This window comes from Limanda limanda, chromosome 23, assembly GCF_963576545.1.
Source record: "Limanda limanda chromosome 23, fLimLim1.1, whole genome shotgun sequence".
In the NCBI taxonomy this organism is placed as follows: Eukaryota; Metazoa; Chordata; class Actinopteri; order Pleuronectiformes; family Pleuronectidae; genus Limanda; species Limanda limanda.
Genome location: NC_083658.1, coordinates 7,941,187 through 7,957,368, shown reverse-complemented (window position 1 = coordinate 7,957,368; position 16,182 = coordinate 7,941,187). Strand labels below are relative to the sequence as shown.

Genomic DNA, 16,182 nt, shown 5'->3' with positions numbered 1-16,182 from the left:
TGGGGGAGAGCCCCTGCAGTACCGCGCACGGCCGCGGCGGCGCCAGAGAGAACGCCCCCTCCTCCTCCACCACCTCCCTCCACTACACATACACACACTGCTCCGCTAAAGATGTGAAAATGGCGGAGCTGCAAATGCTACTGGAAGAGGAGATTCCAGCAGGACGGAGCGCGCTACTGGACAGCTTCACCAACTTGGAACGAGTCGCGGAGTACTGCGAGAGCAACTATGTCCAGGTAGGCTGTCACCCTGCGTGGGGGGGGAAACACGGTGTGTGTGCGGAGGGGGGGAGGGTTTCTTTAATTTTTCTCACGGCGGGGCGACAACTGATGCTCGGCTAGCTGATGCTAACGCTGCCGACGTGGTTAGCTAGCTGGGGGGCTAACGCAAACACACAACCTGCAGTCGGGGCGTTTTCTCCCACAGACGAACACATTGGGTGTCGTCACCTTTTGCTTTTTTTGGGGCGCACCCCCCCCCCCCTCCCCCCCTAGTAATAACGGTGTGTGACTTGTCCATCCCGCGGTGGGGGCTAGCTCGTTAGCATGCTAGCTCATCATCAGCCACGGTCCAGATGACCATTTGAGGCGCCGTGAAAAATCCATTTCTGCCCGATCGGCCCCCGCTGCCTCCTCGGCCAGCTGATCGGGCACCGGCCCGGGGAAGCAGGAGCAGATCCCAGGCCAGATTCATCTCCATTGAGCTCCTCCTGACAGGAGATAAACCACTGATTTATGATGTTGGGACATTTTTAATGCTGCAGTCGCGTACACACACTGAAATTAAGCATCTTAACGCGGTCCCACATCCAAGTTACAGGCTTTTAAACTTCATCATTGCTGATCCTGGCTTGAGCTTGGGGTTTGAAAGAAAACAGGGTGTTTTTGCATGTATGTGATCATTTGCACAATCCGTGGCATGCTGCAGGTGGGCTGCCACTTTCCCAGCCATTCAGATCACCCCTGCTCTCTCTAATCACAGCCCTGGCTTTGATGGATGGAAATGAGGCTCCACGGTTATGAGCAAGACGAGGTTTTGATAAAGGTGTGATGCTAAAAACCTGACGTCCTTGATGAACAGGGCTGATCAGGTCTGACAGGTTCTCCTGAGGAGGAGCAGGAGGAGGAGGTGGCTCCTGGATGCTGGCAACTTGCTGTCTGGCAGGCTGCCCTGGATTCCTCTCCCCCTGCAAGGTTTACCCAGCTGCTCTCCAATGGGTATTACCACTAATAGAATAGACAGACAGTAGTATTCATCAGAGGGTTATTTAGTGGGATACTTGATCTCTCAATTTCGAGCTGCGATTCACGTCTTCGGCCCTGCCCTGTCTGCCTCCGAGTCTTCACACATTAGTCATGTAGGGATGGACACTTGTTGAACTTGTGCTCGGAGAGTGTTTTGGCCGACTTATTGTTTTTCTTTCAGTTTGTCCACACTTGTAATCACACACTTCACATGCATGATCTAAAATTGCTGGCACATTTCCCCAGGAAAGCCTTAATCATGTCAAATCAATGGACGGGTAAAAGGGCTTTACATCGAGCAGAGTATCGTCTATCCTTAGACTCTTGATTTGGATAAGTAGTCTAATTAATTTTTCATATGGTTCCCATATTTTACATCACATTTCCTGGAACCTTGTCTCATGTTTTCTTATTAAGCTGGTAATTGGTAGGACATTTACTAAGAGGGCTGTTGTATGAATTATAAGTTGCTAAACTTGTTAGATACCTGTTTGTCACCTGCGGTTATGTTTTTGTTTGCGTTTGTTTGTTAAGGAAAAAACTATTTGGCGGATCACGATGGAAAGACGCAGCATGGATCAGGGGAGGAGCCCATTCAATGTTGGGGCAGATCCAGGATTTTTTACTTTCTAATAATTGCAGGATGGGGTGTTTTCATTGATTTCTCAGAGATTTAAGTGTGACTCCTGATGGAGAATTTCAGACATTTGTTGAGGCTTTCATATCCAATTACAAATTTGGATCAAGTGGATTTAAATGTGGTTTCATAGTGGAAGGTGTTTTTCAGCTGCTTCGATGTAACAAGTAGGCCTAGACACCTGTAATTGGCACGAATGAGTAGCTGAGAAAGGAAGAATGTTGAAATGCAGATGTCTATATCGGTCAGTGTTTCCTTGAAAGACAAATACCAATGCACAGATCAGAAAATGTCTCCCTTCTGCTCTGCATGTAGCCAGTTTGTCTCTGGCAAAGCTGCACCCCCCACACTCCTGCGTTTGCAGACTGTCCGACGATGTGTATGATTGGATGCCACTTTGCGACTCCTCAGAAGTTTGTTTTTTTGCTTGCATCACAAGCGCAGTTGGTTTCTCATTACAGGGGAATGGACATGTTCCCACTGAGGATGTGGCTGTTGTGACGAGTAAGGACACCTCTGCTTGTTCGCTGTTTTCTGCTGCTTCTATTACGAATCTGTTTAAATCTTTCTGGTAAAGTCAGCACCACACAGGCTGATGTTGGAAAAATGCATAGATATTCAGTTTATTAAAATGCAGGACAAGGACACGCAGCGAATCCTCACATTTGAGACTGTCTCTTAAATCCTAACGTGACCTTTATTAGACAAATAAAAGCTGTAAGTCGACACATTCTAGAAGCAACAACAAAGAAGTTGATGTCTTTTCTGCTTGAAAAGTGTCTTTGCCATCAAATTAATAATCAAAAAAGTGGCTTTCATTTCAAGAACATTAAGTATGATATGCTGTTGCAGCCCAGCCCTGCATGCAGTGTCAGTGAGGAGCAGTTTCCCAGCAGCAACATTAGTTGATCCATCTGCACTTTGATGTTCCAGTTGCTGTGCCCACGCTGTGCCCACGGCCCGACCAGCTGCCTTACAAGACTCCTTTTGCTCTGGCTGCAGCCGTATTACCTGCTTCTCACTTCCTGCTCGTTAACTTTAAAACAAAGTATTGCTATATCAGCCAAGGAGGGTATTCGTCAGAGATCGTTGATCTGTCAGATGGTTGTTTAGCAGCATTCCATAGAAATGATGTTTAGTTACGGTTTCATGACTCAAGGAATGGACCGCTGTGTGTCATGTTAACCTGTGACATCAGATATCACACCGTTTCTCTCTCACGCAACGATGAATTTAAATTAAGCAATTACGAATACAACTTAAAGGGCTGATACACACGCCCTTGAGCTGTGTGATGGCTTTTAATGAAATCTATATTCCTTAAATACTTATAAATACATCAGAAACAGTTGTATCAATAAGCCAACTGTTGAAAGCATGAACTCTTTCTCTACTATGACTGTCGGCGTCATTCTTATTGCTTTGATTATAGCCCCTGATTTCACAATGGAAGAAAAGAATGTTGGCAGTGTAGATGCAGGGATTCAATTTTCCTGCAGTGCTAATTGGGAGCATGTGTTTTTAATAGGCAACCTCCTCATAGTGAGGTAATCTGTCACAGAGAATGTTTAAACTCTTCTAATGTGACATTTCTCATCTTTATTTCATTATGCAATACATAGTAGATTAATGACCAGACAGCAATAATCTACTAATATTTCATTGACTGATTTATATCAGTATTTTATATATCAACTTGTCATTTGTCTTTTGTGGGTCTGACAATAAAGGTGTTTGACTGAAAGTTTTTTTTTTTGACAACATCATCTTGAATAGAAACTGTCTTTTAATGAGAAATGCAACATGTGCAAGTGTGGATTGCTCCTGACAAACCGCTCCATCTCCACGCAATCCATCCAAATATGTGCAGAAGTTCAGATGTCACTATTCTCTCTTCCCTGTCGTTCAGTCTCCAGACAAAGAGAGGGCGCTGGAAGAGACTAAGAACTACACCACCCAGTCTCTGGCCAGCGTAGCCTACCTGATCAACACACTGGCCAACAATGTCCTGCAGATGCTGGACATCCAGGCCTCGCAGCTCCGGCGCATGGAGTCCTCCATCAACCACATCTCACAGGTCGGGAACTGACACGCAAAGAATTCATGCAAAGACTAATGATAACTTCTTTTTTGATATTACTGCTGAATGTCAGTGTTCATTTTTGCTATGTCTTCCTCTGTACTTCATGTCCTCAGACGGTGGACATCCACAAAGAGAAAGTAGCACGGCGGGAGATCGGCATCCTCACTACCAACAAGAACACATCCCGCACACACAAGATCATCGCCCCAGCCAATCCTGAGAGGCCTGTGCGCTACATCCGCAAGCCCGTCGACTACAGCCTGTTAGACGACATGGGTCATGGAGTCAAGGTGGGGAATCTCTTCCTTTTTACCTTAGTTTCACTTGTTAGCCCTTATTTATTTGGACAATTCACCGCTTCTGAAACAAATGTTTATACTAGGGTGGGTAGGGAAACATAAAACTCAGAATTATGTTTGTTTTTCTACCATCCATCTATTTAAAATGTATTTTATGTGAAGCACTATGCAGCTTTACATCTTTAGGTGTTGAAAAAATATTCCAATGAATAATCCAAGAAGCAGAAATCAATAATACTCCGTGTGACAAGAACTTCATATTCAGGGTTCACATGCAGCAGCGCCTGGGAATTTTTACATTTTAATGAGACCTTAAAAAACAGTCTGAAAGAATGTTTGGAATTCAGAAACGGGATTGTATTCGTGTTATGGGATTAATCTGGGCTGTTCACTGCAGACAATCTAAAGGAAAGGACTTTCAGAGGTCAAACGATCACTACTGGGTTTCAGTGACAAGTAACGTTAGAAGAAATCAATGACCCGGGCCTTTCACTAGGACGGGAAATGTCACCCAAGACATTCGGCTAAATATATCTTCTGTTTGTGTTAGTCTGTCACCTGCTGCTGCTCCTGTACAGTAATGATTTAATCTAATAAAAAAGGCAAACAGGGCTGTTTTATGGAAATCTTGTTTCACACTGACTTTGCAAACAAAGACGAGCTTGTTCCGCTGAAAGGTCTCAAAGAGTAAATTCCTCCAATATCATCACTGAGCCATTGTTGCCTGAATCTTACCGGCTTGGCTCTTACTACCACATGCATGAATAATTGTTGTTTTTCTCTCCCCAACCTTTTTCTCTCCTCCTTCACACACTAATCCTCTGCTTTCTTCTCTCTCTCTCCCCCTCTTTCTGCTTGCCTTATTGTATCTTTATAATCAACCGTAGTGGTTGCAAAGGTTTAAGGTAAGACTATCAAAGTAAACGCCTCAAACGAGGGAGGTGATATGTGTTTGTTGAATTAATTAGTATTTGGTTTGGTTTGCTGTGGGAATATTCTTTTACTTTTCTTTTCTTTTGGGGAGTTTTTTTACCGTTTAAAGAAATAGTTTGACAAGACTGATAACTGTTGTACGTGTTTTACTCCTCTTAATTATCAGATTTACTGTATAAACTCACAAATAACCTCACACATGTCCTGCTATAGGCCAGCGCCCAGAACATGAAGGCCGGAGGAGGCGGACTCCCTCGCACCAACCCCCCCACACAGAAGCCCCCCAGCCCGCCCATGTCAGGCAAAGGGACCCTTGGGTATGTAAAGTGTGCCAGCGCCTCTTCTGCGAGTTCAGACGGACGTAAGGAGGCAGACCGGTGTCTGTCACAGACTGAGTGTGTGTGTTTTGTGGCTTTGGTAAAGAAACCACGGGTCCTTCAGATCAGATGAGCCTGGTTGCTCCCAGTTTCATCATCTCCCCTCTACCTCTGTTTAATTACTGTCCTCGGGGTGATTTAGATTGGACGTCAGTGGTAGTTCTCATCACAGCGGTAATCTTTGTTGTGGTTTCTCATCCGCACTGGGGAGACTGGGTTTAGAGTCTCTTTTTATTTTGGAAAGGCCCTCCACCAAATTGGTTCCTTCATCCCTTTGTCTCTTTATGCAGGAGAGATTTTTACGTGAAACTCTCAAACATATTGCACACACCTCGTGAAGCACAATAAAGGACTTATTCTGACAGTTTGTGCCAATGTGGATCTTGCAATCTGCCCCAAATATGGCAATCCACTGGTGGTATTTTTATGCATATGGTCATCACTTCTTGAATTATGAAACGGGAAGAAACAGATTTTAGGGAAGAGAAAGCGCTAATAATACACTAACAACCAACTCAGTCCTTCTTGTGAGAATGCCAACCATTAAGCCACCATTCTGCCCTGGGCTGTTGTTTAACCACAAAAGTAAAGTTTGGATGAAACTGTCAAATTTGAGTTTGCAGTGTCGAATATATAAAAAAAAAGTCATGTAATTGGGCCGGGGCTCAGCAGAACGTTGTGCACGTGGTGAGCGCTCAGATCTCCAGGTCTTCAGGCTTTTCACTGGGATTTTTTTCTAATGCCAGGGGCACAGGAGGAACACGATTATAAAGGTCACTGTAAATGTTCTTATGGTCTTAAAGCTGAAGTTTAAAAAAAAAATATTTCTTCTGTTCTGTGTCTTGACTGTCGGAGGTATCTCTTATCCCACAGGGACTCGGCTAGTGCAGCACATTAATGTTGTGTTGTTGTCACCCGTGGGACCTTCCTGGGCATCAAATGCAGTTTGTTCTCTGTGTATGTGGGAAATGTATGTCTGTGTGTGTGTGTCCATAATCTCCACAATTGTCTGTCTCTGAATTTGTGATTGTGTCCAGCCCTCCGAGGTGTGTCTGTGTGTGTGTTTGTGTGTCTGTCCGTCTGTCCCTTCAAGACGCATGCCGATCCACCACAGCTCCAGCTCTCCATGGCGCACCTGTGGCTACGTGCGGACATCTTATTCGTGATTTTAATTTAACGTTTCTCCTTTGTTATTCAACTTCCTCTTCGTTTGGTTTTTCCAAATTTACTTTCAGTTTTGTGTCTTTTCGACCCAGCCCGCCCACTCCTGGCTGCCCCATATTCCTCATAGCAACGTTTTTGCCATAGCAACAGTGCTCAGAGATGGGTCACCCCACTGTGTCAGCTGGGAAATTAAAATGCCACTGCATCTTCTCAGGCCCAGATCAATAAATATCAGGGTTCTGTTTTCTTTTCCTCATTTAAAAAAACCGAAGACGCCACCAGCATAGCGCTGCTGTCGGGTTAAAAATCACTTTCCATGTTTCTTTTTTAATGAATGTGCAAGTTTCTAGCTCAGAATATGTAGGCGGTGACTTAAAGTCATGATCGGGGAAACATTGGCAGAACTAATTGGAAATTTTTCAGCCAATCTGACGCCACTTTTTTAACATCTCAGGATCACTTGAGCACAATTTTTTCTTAGTTTTGTTGCTGTCAGTGCAAAACACACACATTTACCTGATCCAGAAAACTGTCTTTTCTATTTCTATTCAACAAAGGGCTCACTATTATCTAGATCCTGTGGCATCTCTGCAAGCAGAGAGCTCACTGTCATCAAAACAGCTAATTTCTCTTCAAATTTAACATCACAAAAATCCGTGAAAGGCGTGTGCGTGATTGCACGATCCAAACTTTTCATCCGGACTTTCAGTTTGGAGGTTACTAGCTCTGAGGAAGTGGATCCCGTAGCGAATGGGGCATTGAAAACTCAGAAAGTGGAAGGGGAGAAGATTGCGTCATTCCTTTATTATTCTCGACCGTGGAGACAGTGCACATCTTATGGAAGTGTGGTTTTTAGGCGATGGCAGCGTTCCGCCCTGACGTCTGCTGTTTGCCCCTCAACACATGTGGACCCCAGCCAACCCCCACCCCCCCCCCAAACCCCGATGTTCACCACCTGACATACCCCTTTTTTAAGTTTGCACTTGTTTGTTTTCTTGCTCTCCTCCTCCCCCCTCCCCTTCCCCTACACTTCTCTGTGGATGCCCCCTCCCCCCTCCTGACCCTCTCGCAGGCGCCACTCCCCCTATAGGACGCTCGAGCCGGTGCGTCCGCCCGTTGTCCCTAACGACTACGTCTCAAGCCCGACGCGCAACATGGCGCAGCCCCAGCAGAGCCCTGCACGCACTGCATCCGTTAATCAGAGGAACCGCACGTACAGGTACCCCCCTCCCCTGTTCCCAGCATGCCTCTCAACACTTCTCAAACAAGCCCCTTTTTTCCTCCACCTACTACCCCTTTCTTCTTCTCCTCTCCCACACTTTAAAAGTGGGAGCAAGCCTCTGAGCATCTTTTCCCCTCTTCTTCCTCTCTGAAGTAACTTATTAGGGAAAGTATAAATCACTCCCGTCTCTTTTTTTCCACCTCAACTCACAAGAATGACCTAATTTAACAGTTCCAACTTGAAAGGAAAGCCCAGATTAACACTTGATTTGGAAACCCCGTCATCTACGTGCTCTCCTCCCGGCTCAAACGAGGACGAGGTAGAGATTGCACGGCGAGACACAGGTTCCTCTAGTGATAGAAACGAAATAGGCAACATCGCCCTCACAGCCCTGTCAACCCAAGATGACTCCTCCATCCCGAACAGACAAATATTCATAGATCTCTTCTCTACTGTGCCCGATTTGTTCACCTTCCTGGTCCGGAAATAGACAAGACAACTTTCCCCTCGACTCTCCTCTCAGCACGAGTCTTAATCCGCATCACTCCATCCATAACTCATTCTCTTCATCTCCCAGCCATGCGCTCTCCTCTGTCCAACCCAAAGTCTGCCCCATGTGTCTTGATGCTTCCTGCTTTTTTATATCTCTGTCTTCGTCCTGCGTCACCTTTGTCATTTGTCGTGGGTGAGGCTTCTCGCTGCTTTGACACATAGTCATTTCTAAAGCATAACCGCTCACGCTAACACATGAATGCTCATGAGGGTGCCACGTTATTAACCTGAGTTATTGAGAAGCCAGGGAAGGGGATGGGACACACACCCCTACGTGAACACCCATTCTAGGCTGGTAGCAACTGGAATATAAAGATGAATGGCACTCGTATTGTGTCAGTAAAATTAATCAGCGTTAATCTCACTCGTGTAAATGATGTTTCCCTGCCCCTTCCCCCAAAATAAGTGTCTGTTCTTTGTGATGGCCCTGGAACTATCGCTAGTTTGCAATCTCAAAACTCAGCTTTATTCGCACAGTAGCGTCACAGTTGCTGCCATAAATATCAGTGTTAGGATTAAGGTGTTTTTTTTTTCAGCTTGTGCAAATGAGCTGAAAGCACCAGCAAATAAGGGGATGACAGAGCGTCGCTTGAGAAAACAAAGCAATTGCATCAAAATGAATAAGAAGCAGTTTTCAGTCTCTTTTGCACCGTTCAAATATCAGAGTTGGACCACAGTCTGCAAGTGAGAAACAACAAGGTCGTGGCTACTTTCTTATCGTTTCATATAATCAGTTATCTGATAAAAAAGCTAGTATTCGTGGAAATGAAATTGAGGTAGCTGCAAGCAGCCAGTGCTTGTCGGATGGTCAAACTGCATCCAGAGGCTGCACCCAATGTCTTCAACCAAACCCTACAGTTTGATACTCAAGCTCACTTCTCTTTCAATCTGTTCTTCATTCTGTACACAACTTATGTGTGACTGCGACACTATTCATTTGCACAATTATGTTGTTTACTAGGACCGTAAGTAAAGTTTCTGGCCCCTTTTATTATGGCTGACTTTTACCTGCAGTTTAAAACCGCTGTAAACACCCTTGCTTTTCTACATGGTTGCATGACGGGTCATAAGAACTTCTCTCTCCACCCCCTGAGTATACCCGGCCTTTAAGTAAGGCACCCTGGGGTTACCTTTTTAAATGTAGGCCTCAACATTTATGTGTTAAGACGAGTTGCGCAACGAAGGCAGTTTCTCCCAGAGGTCTGAATGTGCGAGTGTGCCTGAGTGTAAGTGGCCTGATTTCTTTTGCCACCCTACCACCAGCAGTGGGAGCAGCGGAGGCAGCCACCCCAGCAGCAGTCGCAGCAGCAGCCGGGAGAACAGCGGCAGTGGCAGCGTGGGCATTCCCATCGCTGTGCCGACCCCGGCCCCGCCCAACGCCTTCCCAGGTAACGCCTGCTTCTTCTGTCCTCTCCAGGAAGCTGACTGCATGATGATTTAGTGATTGAAACTAACTTGACTAATCTTTTTTTCAATATTAAAGAGGCTAGAACTTTATACGGGTTTCAAATGGTTTTAAATTCAAATCACAATGTGTGACACCCTGGATCTACTGCAATCCTGTCTTCCCTTCTCACTCTTATCTTGACCTCCTTCACCTATCTTTTCTCTCCTTCCGGATTGTTTTGTAACACCTCTTCAACTCCCTGACCTTCGGCCCCTCGGCTTCAGTCCCTGTCCCATCCAACCCCGCCAAACCCCCCTCCAACACCCCCACCTCTGCCACAACCCCTGGTCCCCCGGGGCCCTCTGCCCTAGACAGCCCCCCACAGGCCCCCAACCCACCTGTAGAGATCCCGCCTGTCCCACCACCCCCTCCCCAGCTCCCCGCCTCTGCGGCCCCCACTGGCACCGCCACTTTCGGCAACCCTGCACAAGGTGAGTGTGAGAAACGGTGGGAGAAGCTCACCCGCTCCCTCTCCACATCCTCCATCCTGCCTCCCCCCTGACATGCATCCTCTCCCACCTTGAGACACAGATGTGTTCATCCACTGATGTGTCTTCAACCAGCATATTTAATGGTGTTGTCTGACAGCTTGTTACTATCGATCAGGTATTGATCAAGTCAGGTCTTCAGGGATAATGTTGACCAAACGCTAGTAATCCTGAACAAAATCAACAAAATACAAATTCAGATTTTAATTTCTCAAACCCAGAGCTGTTTTGTTGGTATCTCATGTCCTGCAGTTTGACTGATTGACAGTCAGTGGCAGTAACATGCAGATAATTCCAGTCTATTATTGCAGTCTTCAGCAGCAAGTCTCATGTTGACTTCCGTTCTACCTTTTTAAGCAAACAGCTGAGAAGAGAAATTCCACTTTTAAAGGTCACTGTAGAGCACTGTAGAGAATATTGATCAAAACTGTCCCGAATATCCATAAGTCTGGATCACACAGCCTGGTTTCATGTGCCGCCGCTGGATTCTCCGCTCTTCATTCTTCACAGCATCTCATCAGCTGCCTGCGTGCGTCTGTGTTGATGACGATGTTCTGATCTATAATGCATGAGCCGTGTGGTGAGAAGCTTTCGCAGTGAATTCTTCATTTCGTTTGTATTTATTTCGCCTTTTCTCTGTGAGTCGTGTGGCTGCTGGATATTGTCATTTTCCGTCAATGTGCTATGCTACTGTTGATGGTATAATGTGGCTTCTGTGTAAAATGTAAAAAAGATTTTCATATCAAATTAAATCATATTGTTTAAGGAGCTGCTTTAGAAATGTATCCTGAAACCAATTACCAGGTTTCTAAACTATCATTAACTAATATGCCTTTATTATACACACTGAAGGATTCTTTCTGTTTGAGAGCCATACAAAGCTCCAGCTCCCCACCCTCACTGAATGACTCGCTGCTTCCCCCTGGTGTCGTCTCTCCTCAGGTGCGCCGCAGTTCTACAGCATGAACCGCCCGGCGCAGCCGCAGCAGCAGCAGAACTCGCAGGTGGGCGGCTCCCTGCCGTACCGCCGGCCCTCGTCTGTCACCGGTCAGCCCAACATGGCCCAGAGCCAGCTCAACGGGGGACCACACTTCGCCCAGAACCAAGGTTTGTTTATCCCAAGGAGTTTAAGGGGCTCTATTAAACAATTTCCCCCAAATAACTCCAAATTAGATAGTTATTACCTTTATTACTGTTATACAAACCTGACCATATCCTTTGTATTGAAGCAGGAACTAATATCTATGACGATTATTGCTACTAAGAGCTGTTTGAAGTTGAACCAGACACTTAAACAATTTGTGTTGTTATCTGGGTTCCTTTCAGTCTTAAATCTCATCGTCTGTTTATTTTTAAATCTGCACTCTCGGATTCCAGCTTCTCTCCAAACGTTTAGATTTCAGGGGGAGCAGATAACCAAAGTCTTACTCTGCCGTTTTGTATCTCTTCAGAAAAGATCCGTCTGTTGTTGTAGTCTGTCCTTTTCCCATTCGATGAACTGCCTCCACTCGACTTCTGCTTTGTACCAGCTCCTTGTCTTCACAGCTCTTTGTCTCTAGCACTGTCTGATCGACTGCTACGCTTTTATTTCTATCCAAGCTCAAATGTCAATTTGCATCAGAGTGATTTGTGCAGTATGTTCTTAAGAGACATTTTCTATTGGTCATGAAAATTCCATCCGTACAGCCACAAATGGAAAGAATAAATAATAACTATTGATGTTCCAGGTTTGTGCTTTGCTAAAAACCGTTGTCTGTATATTGTCTGTGCTCTACATGTTTATTCTAATCTCATTTTCTTGTGTCTTTGCTGTTCTCATGTCTGTCCCACTGCGACACACCCTCTCTGGCCCTGTTCTTCTCCATCTCCGTGTGTTGATTTTATTTGTACCTATTTGTTCTCGGTGATAGCCGGCCCGCTCGCGCCCCCTCCCCCCTCCATGCAGATCACCCCTCAACTGCCTCTGATGGGCTTTGTGGCCCGAGTTCAGGAGACTAGTAAGTGGCTCTTCAGCTCCTCGCTCCCTCTGCATGACCTCCGTTTGTTTGGAACCCTCTCCCCCAGCAGTTAGTGAGCATCAGTGATCCGTCCCCTCTAGGTGACCAAACCACCGAAAGCATGATATGAATAATGAGGCCTGTTGGTGTTTGTCCATGAGCATGATGATGTTTCTACATATCTGTGTCCTCTTTGATTCCTCTCAGCGATCCCAACCATCCAGTTCCTTCTTAAATTTCTCTAAATGCAAGTTGAATCAGTGTGTGCACCCTTTGTACCCGTCGTATCGAACCCTTCTGAGTTTGACGTATAAAGTTTCTTTTCATCCAGCATGGTCTGTTTCTGTTCCTTCCTTCAATGCATGTGCATATCAATCCCTCCTCTCTATGCCTGTACTTCTTTCCTCTCCTCTAACTGCTTCTTCTTCTTCTTGCCTCCCTCAAAACTACGTCTAGTCTCAGACGTGCCGCCCCCACCTCCGCCTTCCGACGAGCCGGTGTTTGATGAGCCCACGCCTCCGCCACCTCTAACGGATGACTACGAGGATGAAGAGGACGAAGAGGAGTCGGCGGTGGTGGAGTACAGCGACCCGTACGCCGAGGAGGACCCGCCCTGGGCCCCACGCAGCTACATGGAGAAAGGTGTGACATCATCGCTCCCTGAAATACTAGAGCAGACACCCGCGAGGGCTGAGTGACTCACTCGTCCCTTTCCTCAGTTGGGACAGTGTGTGTTTGCAAAGTTTGAAATGTCAAAATAATTCTTTGTCCTTCAAGTTTAACATGTAGGAAAACGCTTGCATCTTCTTTTGTTTCGTTGACTCAGTGGTGGCCATCTACGACTACAGCTGCGACAAAGAGGACGAGCTTTCGTTCCAGGAGGGCGCCATCATCTACGTGATCAAGAAGAACGACGACGGCTGGTACGAGGGCGTGATGAACAGCACCACGGGCCTCTTCCCCGGCAACTACGTCGAGTCCATCATGCACTACGCCGACTGAACTATCCCCCCTCTGAGAGGAAGAGGAGCGGGAGGGGCTCTTGATGAGGAAGGGAAGGGGTTTAAGGTCAAAGACTGTGATCAGGTAGAGTATGATCACCTCCGTGCGCGGAGAGAAGAGAGAAGCAGGTGGGAAGAGGAAGCAGTTTTTAAAGAAGTTGCCACATGACAAACTGAAGCCCTGTCATTCTCTCGACATAGTCGCCATTGTAAAACAACCACTACTCTAGATATATCCTTCCCTGACATATTTCTTTCTTTGTTTCTTTATTTGACTGAGGACTGGAACGGTGATGGATTTGTTGTACTTTGAGAGTTTTGTGTTACATTGTGAGGCCACTACATTGAATTTCAGCTTCATCTATTTCTTTGTTTTGTTTAACCAAATTGCCCTTATTTTTAAGAATATTTATTGGATTTTGTAGTGGGATAAATGGTGAGCAGGTAGATGGGGCTGCTGAGAGGGATTTCTATGTTGCAGCCTCAGAGGAAGGGCTGGAGAAGAATGTGTCTGCCCGTGTAGATTCTCTCCTTAACACTCCAGAGACATTTAAGAGAAAAACACACCTCTCGCTATATATATATAAAGTATGATGCAACAACAATATCCTCGAAGGGGACAAGGTAGTAATTTCTGTACTTGACAAAACTTTTTCGTTAGGTACCTCAGCAGGGAGTGTGCCAAAGCTGACATTTACTAAGATAAGCACATCAAATGTCTTACGGTGACACACTAAGCAAGATGAAGGTGGGTCTGTGAAGACATCTGAAGGCCAACGGAAAACCCCAGAGAGTGCTTTAAATCCACATTCACCTTTATTTTCAAAGTTTATTTAATTATCCAAAAATGTTTTGCGCCATTGCAAGTCCGAGGTTGAACTCAAGGGGGCGAGTTGACTCACTACATTCTTCACTTTTGCTGGCCAGCCTGCGTTTTTTTGGGGTCCACCCCACAAGTGAGAGGAGAGCAAGAGCTCGTCAGCTGCACAATGACCTGGATTATGAAGTCTTACTCCGCAGCTCCTGTCGTGAACAGTAGGAACGTTTTAGCTCGGCCGGCGCACTAATCGTTTGCAGTGATCGTACGCACTCGACACGAAGGTTTGATTTTATTTTTTATGTTGTCAAGAGTTTTACCAAGGGGGTCCAGAATCAAGTTTAGCTGGCAGAGCGGCAGACTGCATGTTTCAACAAGGGGGAAGAAAAAAAAAACCTTTTCTCTTCTGCTCTTCTGAAGATTAATGTCTTAATACTTTTAGATATGGTGTGGTTTGGTTTTTTGATATTCACCTACAACGACGACGCATTTAGGTCATATCTAAGATGCTTGTGCCATATTGAAGTGTGTGTTGCTGTTCCGAGGTTCTCACTTCATTTGCAATAAATTGGCCGGAGTGGGGTTGGATTTGTCGTTGAGACACAAAACTTTATTCTCTCCTATTTTTTCATTTTTCTCCATCCGTTTTTTCCCCCCAAGTTACTTTAAATCAAAAGCACATACATTTGTAGTAAAAAGGTGTAGAAGAAGAAATAATATAAATGTGAGATGTATTACGTCCTCAGAAAACGGGACTTATTGAATATGAAAAGAAGCCAGCTGTTGTGTTGAAATGGTTTTAACCGTCGCAAGCCCCCGATAATTCTTAACGGCGTCAGTTTAGGCATCGTCGGTCCTCCGTACTGTTTCCAATACGCTTGGATGTTGGGTGTTTGCGAGGGCTCAGTGCTTGTACTTATGTCAGAATCTTTATTTTCTATTAAAAAAAAAAAAGAAATAATAACAAGTGGGTCTGTATGTGAGTCTTGCATGCCATTGTTCTTATCTGTACTGGTGTCCCAAAAAAAATCCTGTGTGGCGAGATCACCCATTCTCAAACAGACAAGCAGCCCTGCAGCTCTGACCCGGTACCGCCAGCCTCATCCAAAGAGACTGTACCCACCTTACTTCAAGCCCCGCCTCCGAGGAGTCGTCTCTGACCTGCGGGGGGGAGGACCGAGGGGAAGGGACCCGGCTCCCTCCCCCGTCAGTAGCCGTCGTTGCGTCAGTGGCGAAAAATCCTGTGTGTAAGCTGCTTGTGAATCCTGCGGACAAAGAACCCCAACCGGCGGGAGGGAGGGAGGGAGGGAGGGGGTGAGGAAGATGAACTGATGACGATAGATGTTAAAGCTCAAGATCAATTGCAAAAAAAGCTTGACTCTTGGTTTTTATTTCTATTTTCAAATGCTCCAAATGGAAAGCCCGGGTCTGCAGGATTCACAGCCCCTGGAGTCACAGGCGTCCCTCGGGATGCGGAGTCTAAACAGTCCATAATGCCATTGTGTTGCACAGTTAAAGTTGAATTGCAGAAGTATCATATTTGTAAAATTCATGAGAACAAAGACAATAAAATTATTAAGATTTACGGTGTAGTTATGTCTTGGTGCTTGTTTGTATGTATTTGCGCATTAATTATTGGGATTGCATCTTAAAATGTTCACATTTCAAAGCTTCTTTCTGATTGTTAACACTGCTTTATTCAAACTACATGAAATAATTTCAATAAGATTTAGGTTTTCAATATTGCTTCGCATTTGGGGTCAAGTAGTTTATTTCATGGTCTTAAAAAACTTTAGTTTCCTACTTAATTCTTATTGATTTATAATCCTTTATAACATAGCAACTACCACATGATAGTAAATTTATTCCATAAAAGACAGATAAAGCTAAACTATCTGGGATTTTCCAACAAACTTAAAGG

General features: G+C 45.4%; 1 protein-coding gene across 4 annotated transcripts; it reads left to right on the top strand.

Moving 5' to 3' along the window:
- The first annotated feature begins 101 nt into the window (after positions 1–101).
- On the top strand, positions 102–14,872 carry abi2b (abl-interactor 2b). 4 transcript variants are annotated; one of them, XM_061067073.1, is made up of 10 exons: positions 102–236; positions 3,791–3,958; positions 4,078–4,254; positions 5,410–5,513; positions 7,810–7,956; positions 9,778–9,899; positions 11,389–11,553; positions 12,357–12,443; positions 12,900–13,085; positions 13,270–14,872. In XM_061067073.1, exons 1-10 carry the CDS (start codon positions 120–122, stop codon positions 13,443–13,445), a joined length of 1,449 nt encoding a protein of 482 aa, XP_060923056.1. In that variant the 5' UTR covers positions 102–119; the 3' UTR covers positions 13,446–14,872. The 4 variants fall into 4 exon arrangements, with proteins under 4 accessions (XP_060923056.1, XP_060923055.1, XP_060923058.1 ...); XM_061067072.1 differs by having other exon boundaries at positions 9,775–9,899; XM_061067075.1 differs by lacking the exon at positions 12,357–12,443.
- The last annotated feature ends 1,310 nt before the right edge of the window (positions 14,873–16,182 follow it).

Bases quoted from the DNA above. Each gene is read 5' to 3' on its own strand.
- abi2b (XM_061067072.1), top strand. From the start codon at position 120: ATGGCGGAGCTGCAAATGCTACTGGAAGAGGAGATTCCAGCAGGACGG. The intron at 5,514-7,809 runs GTATGTAAAGTG...ACCCTCTCGCAG, and splicing joins TCAGGCAAAGGGACCCTTGG to GCGCCACTCCCCCTATAGGA. The intron at 7,957-9,774 runs GTACCCCCCTCC...CCCTACCACCAG, and splicing joins CAGAGGAACCGCACGTACAG to CAGTGGGAGCAGCGGAGGCA.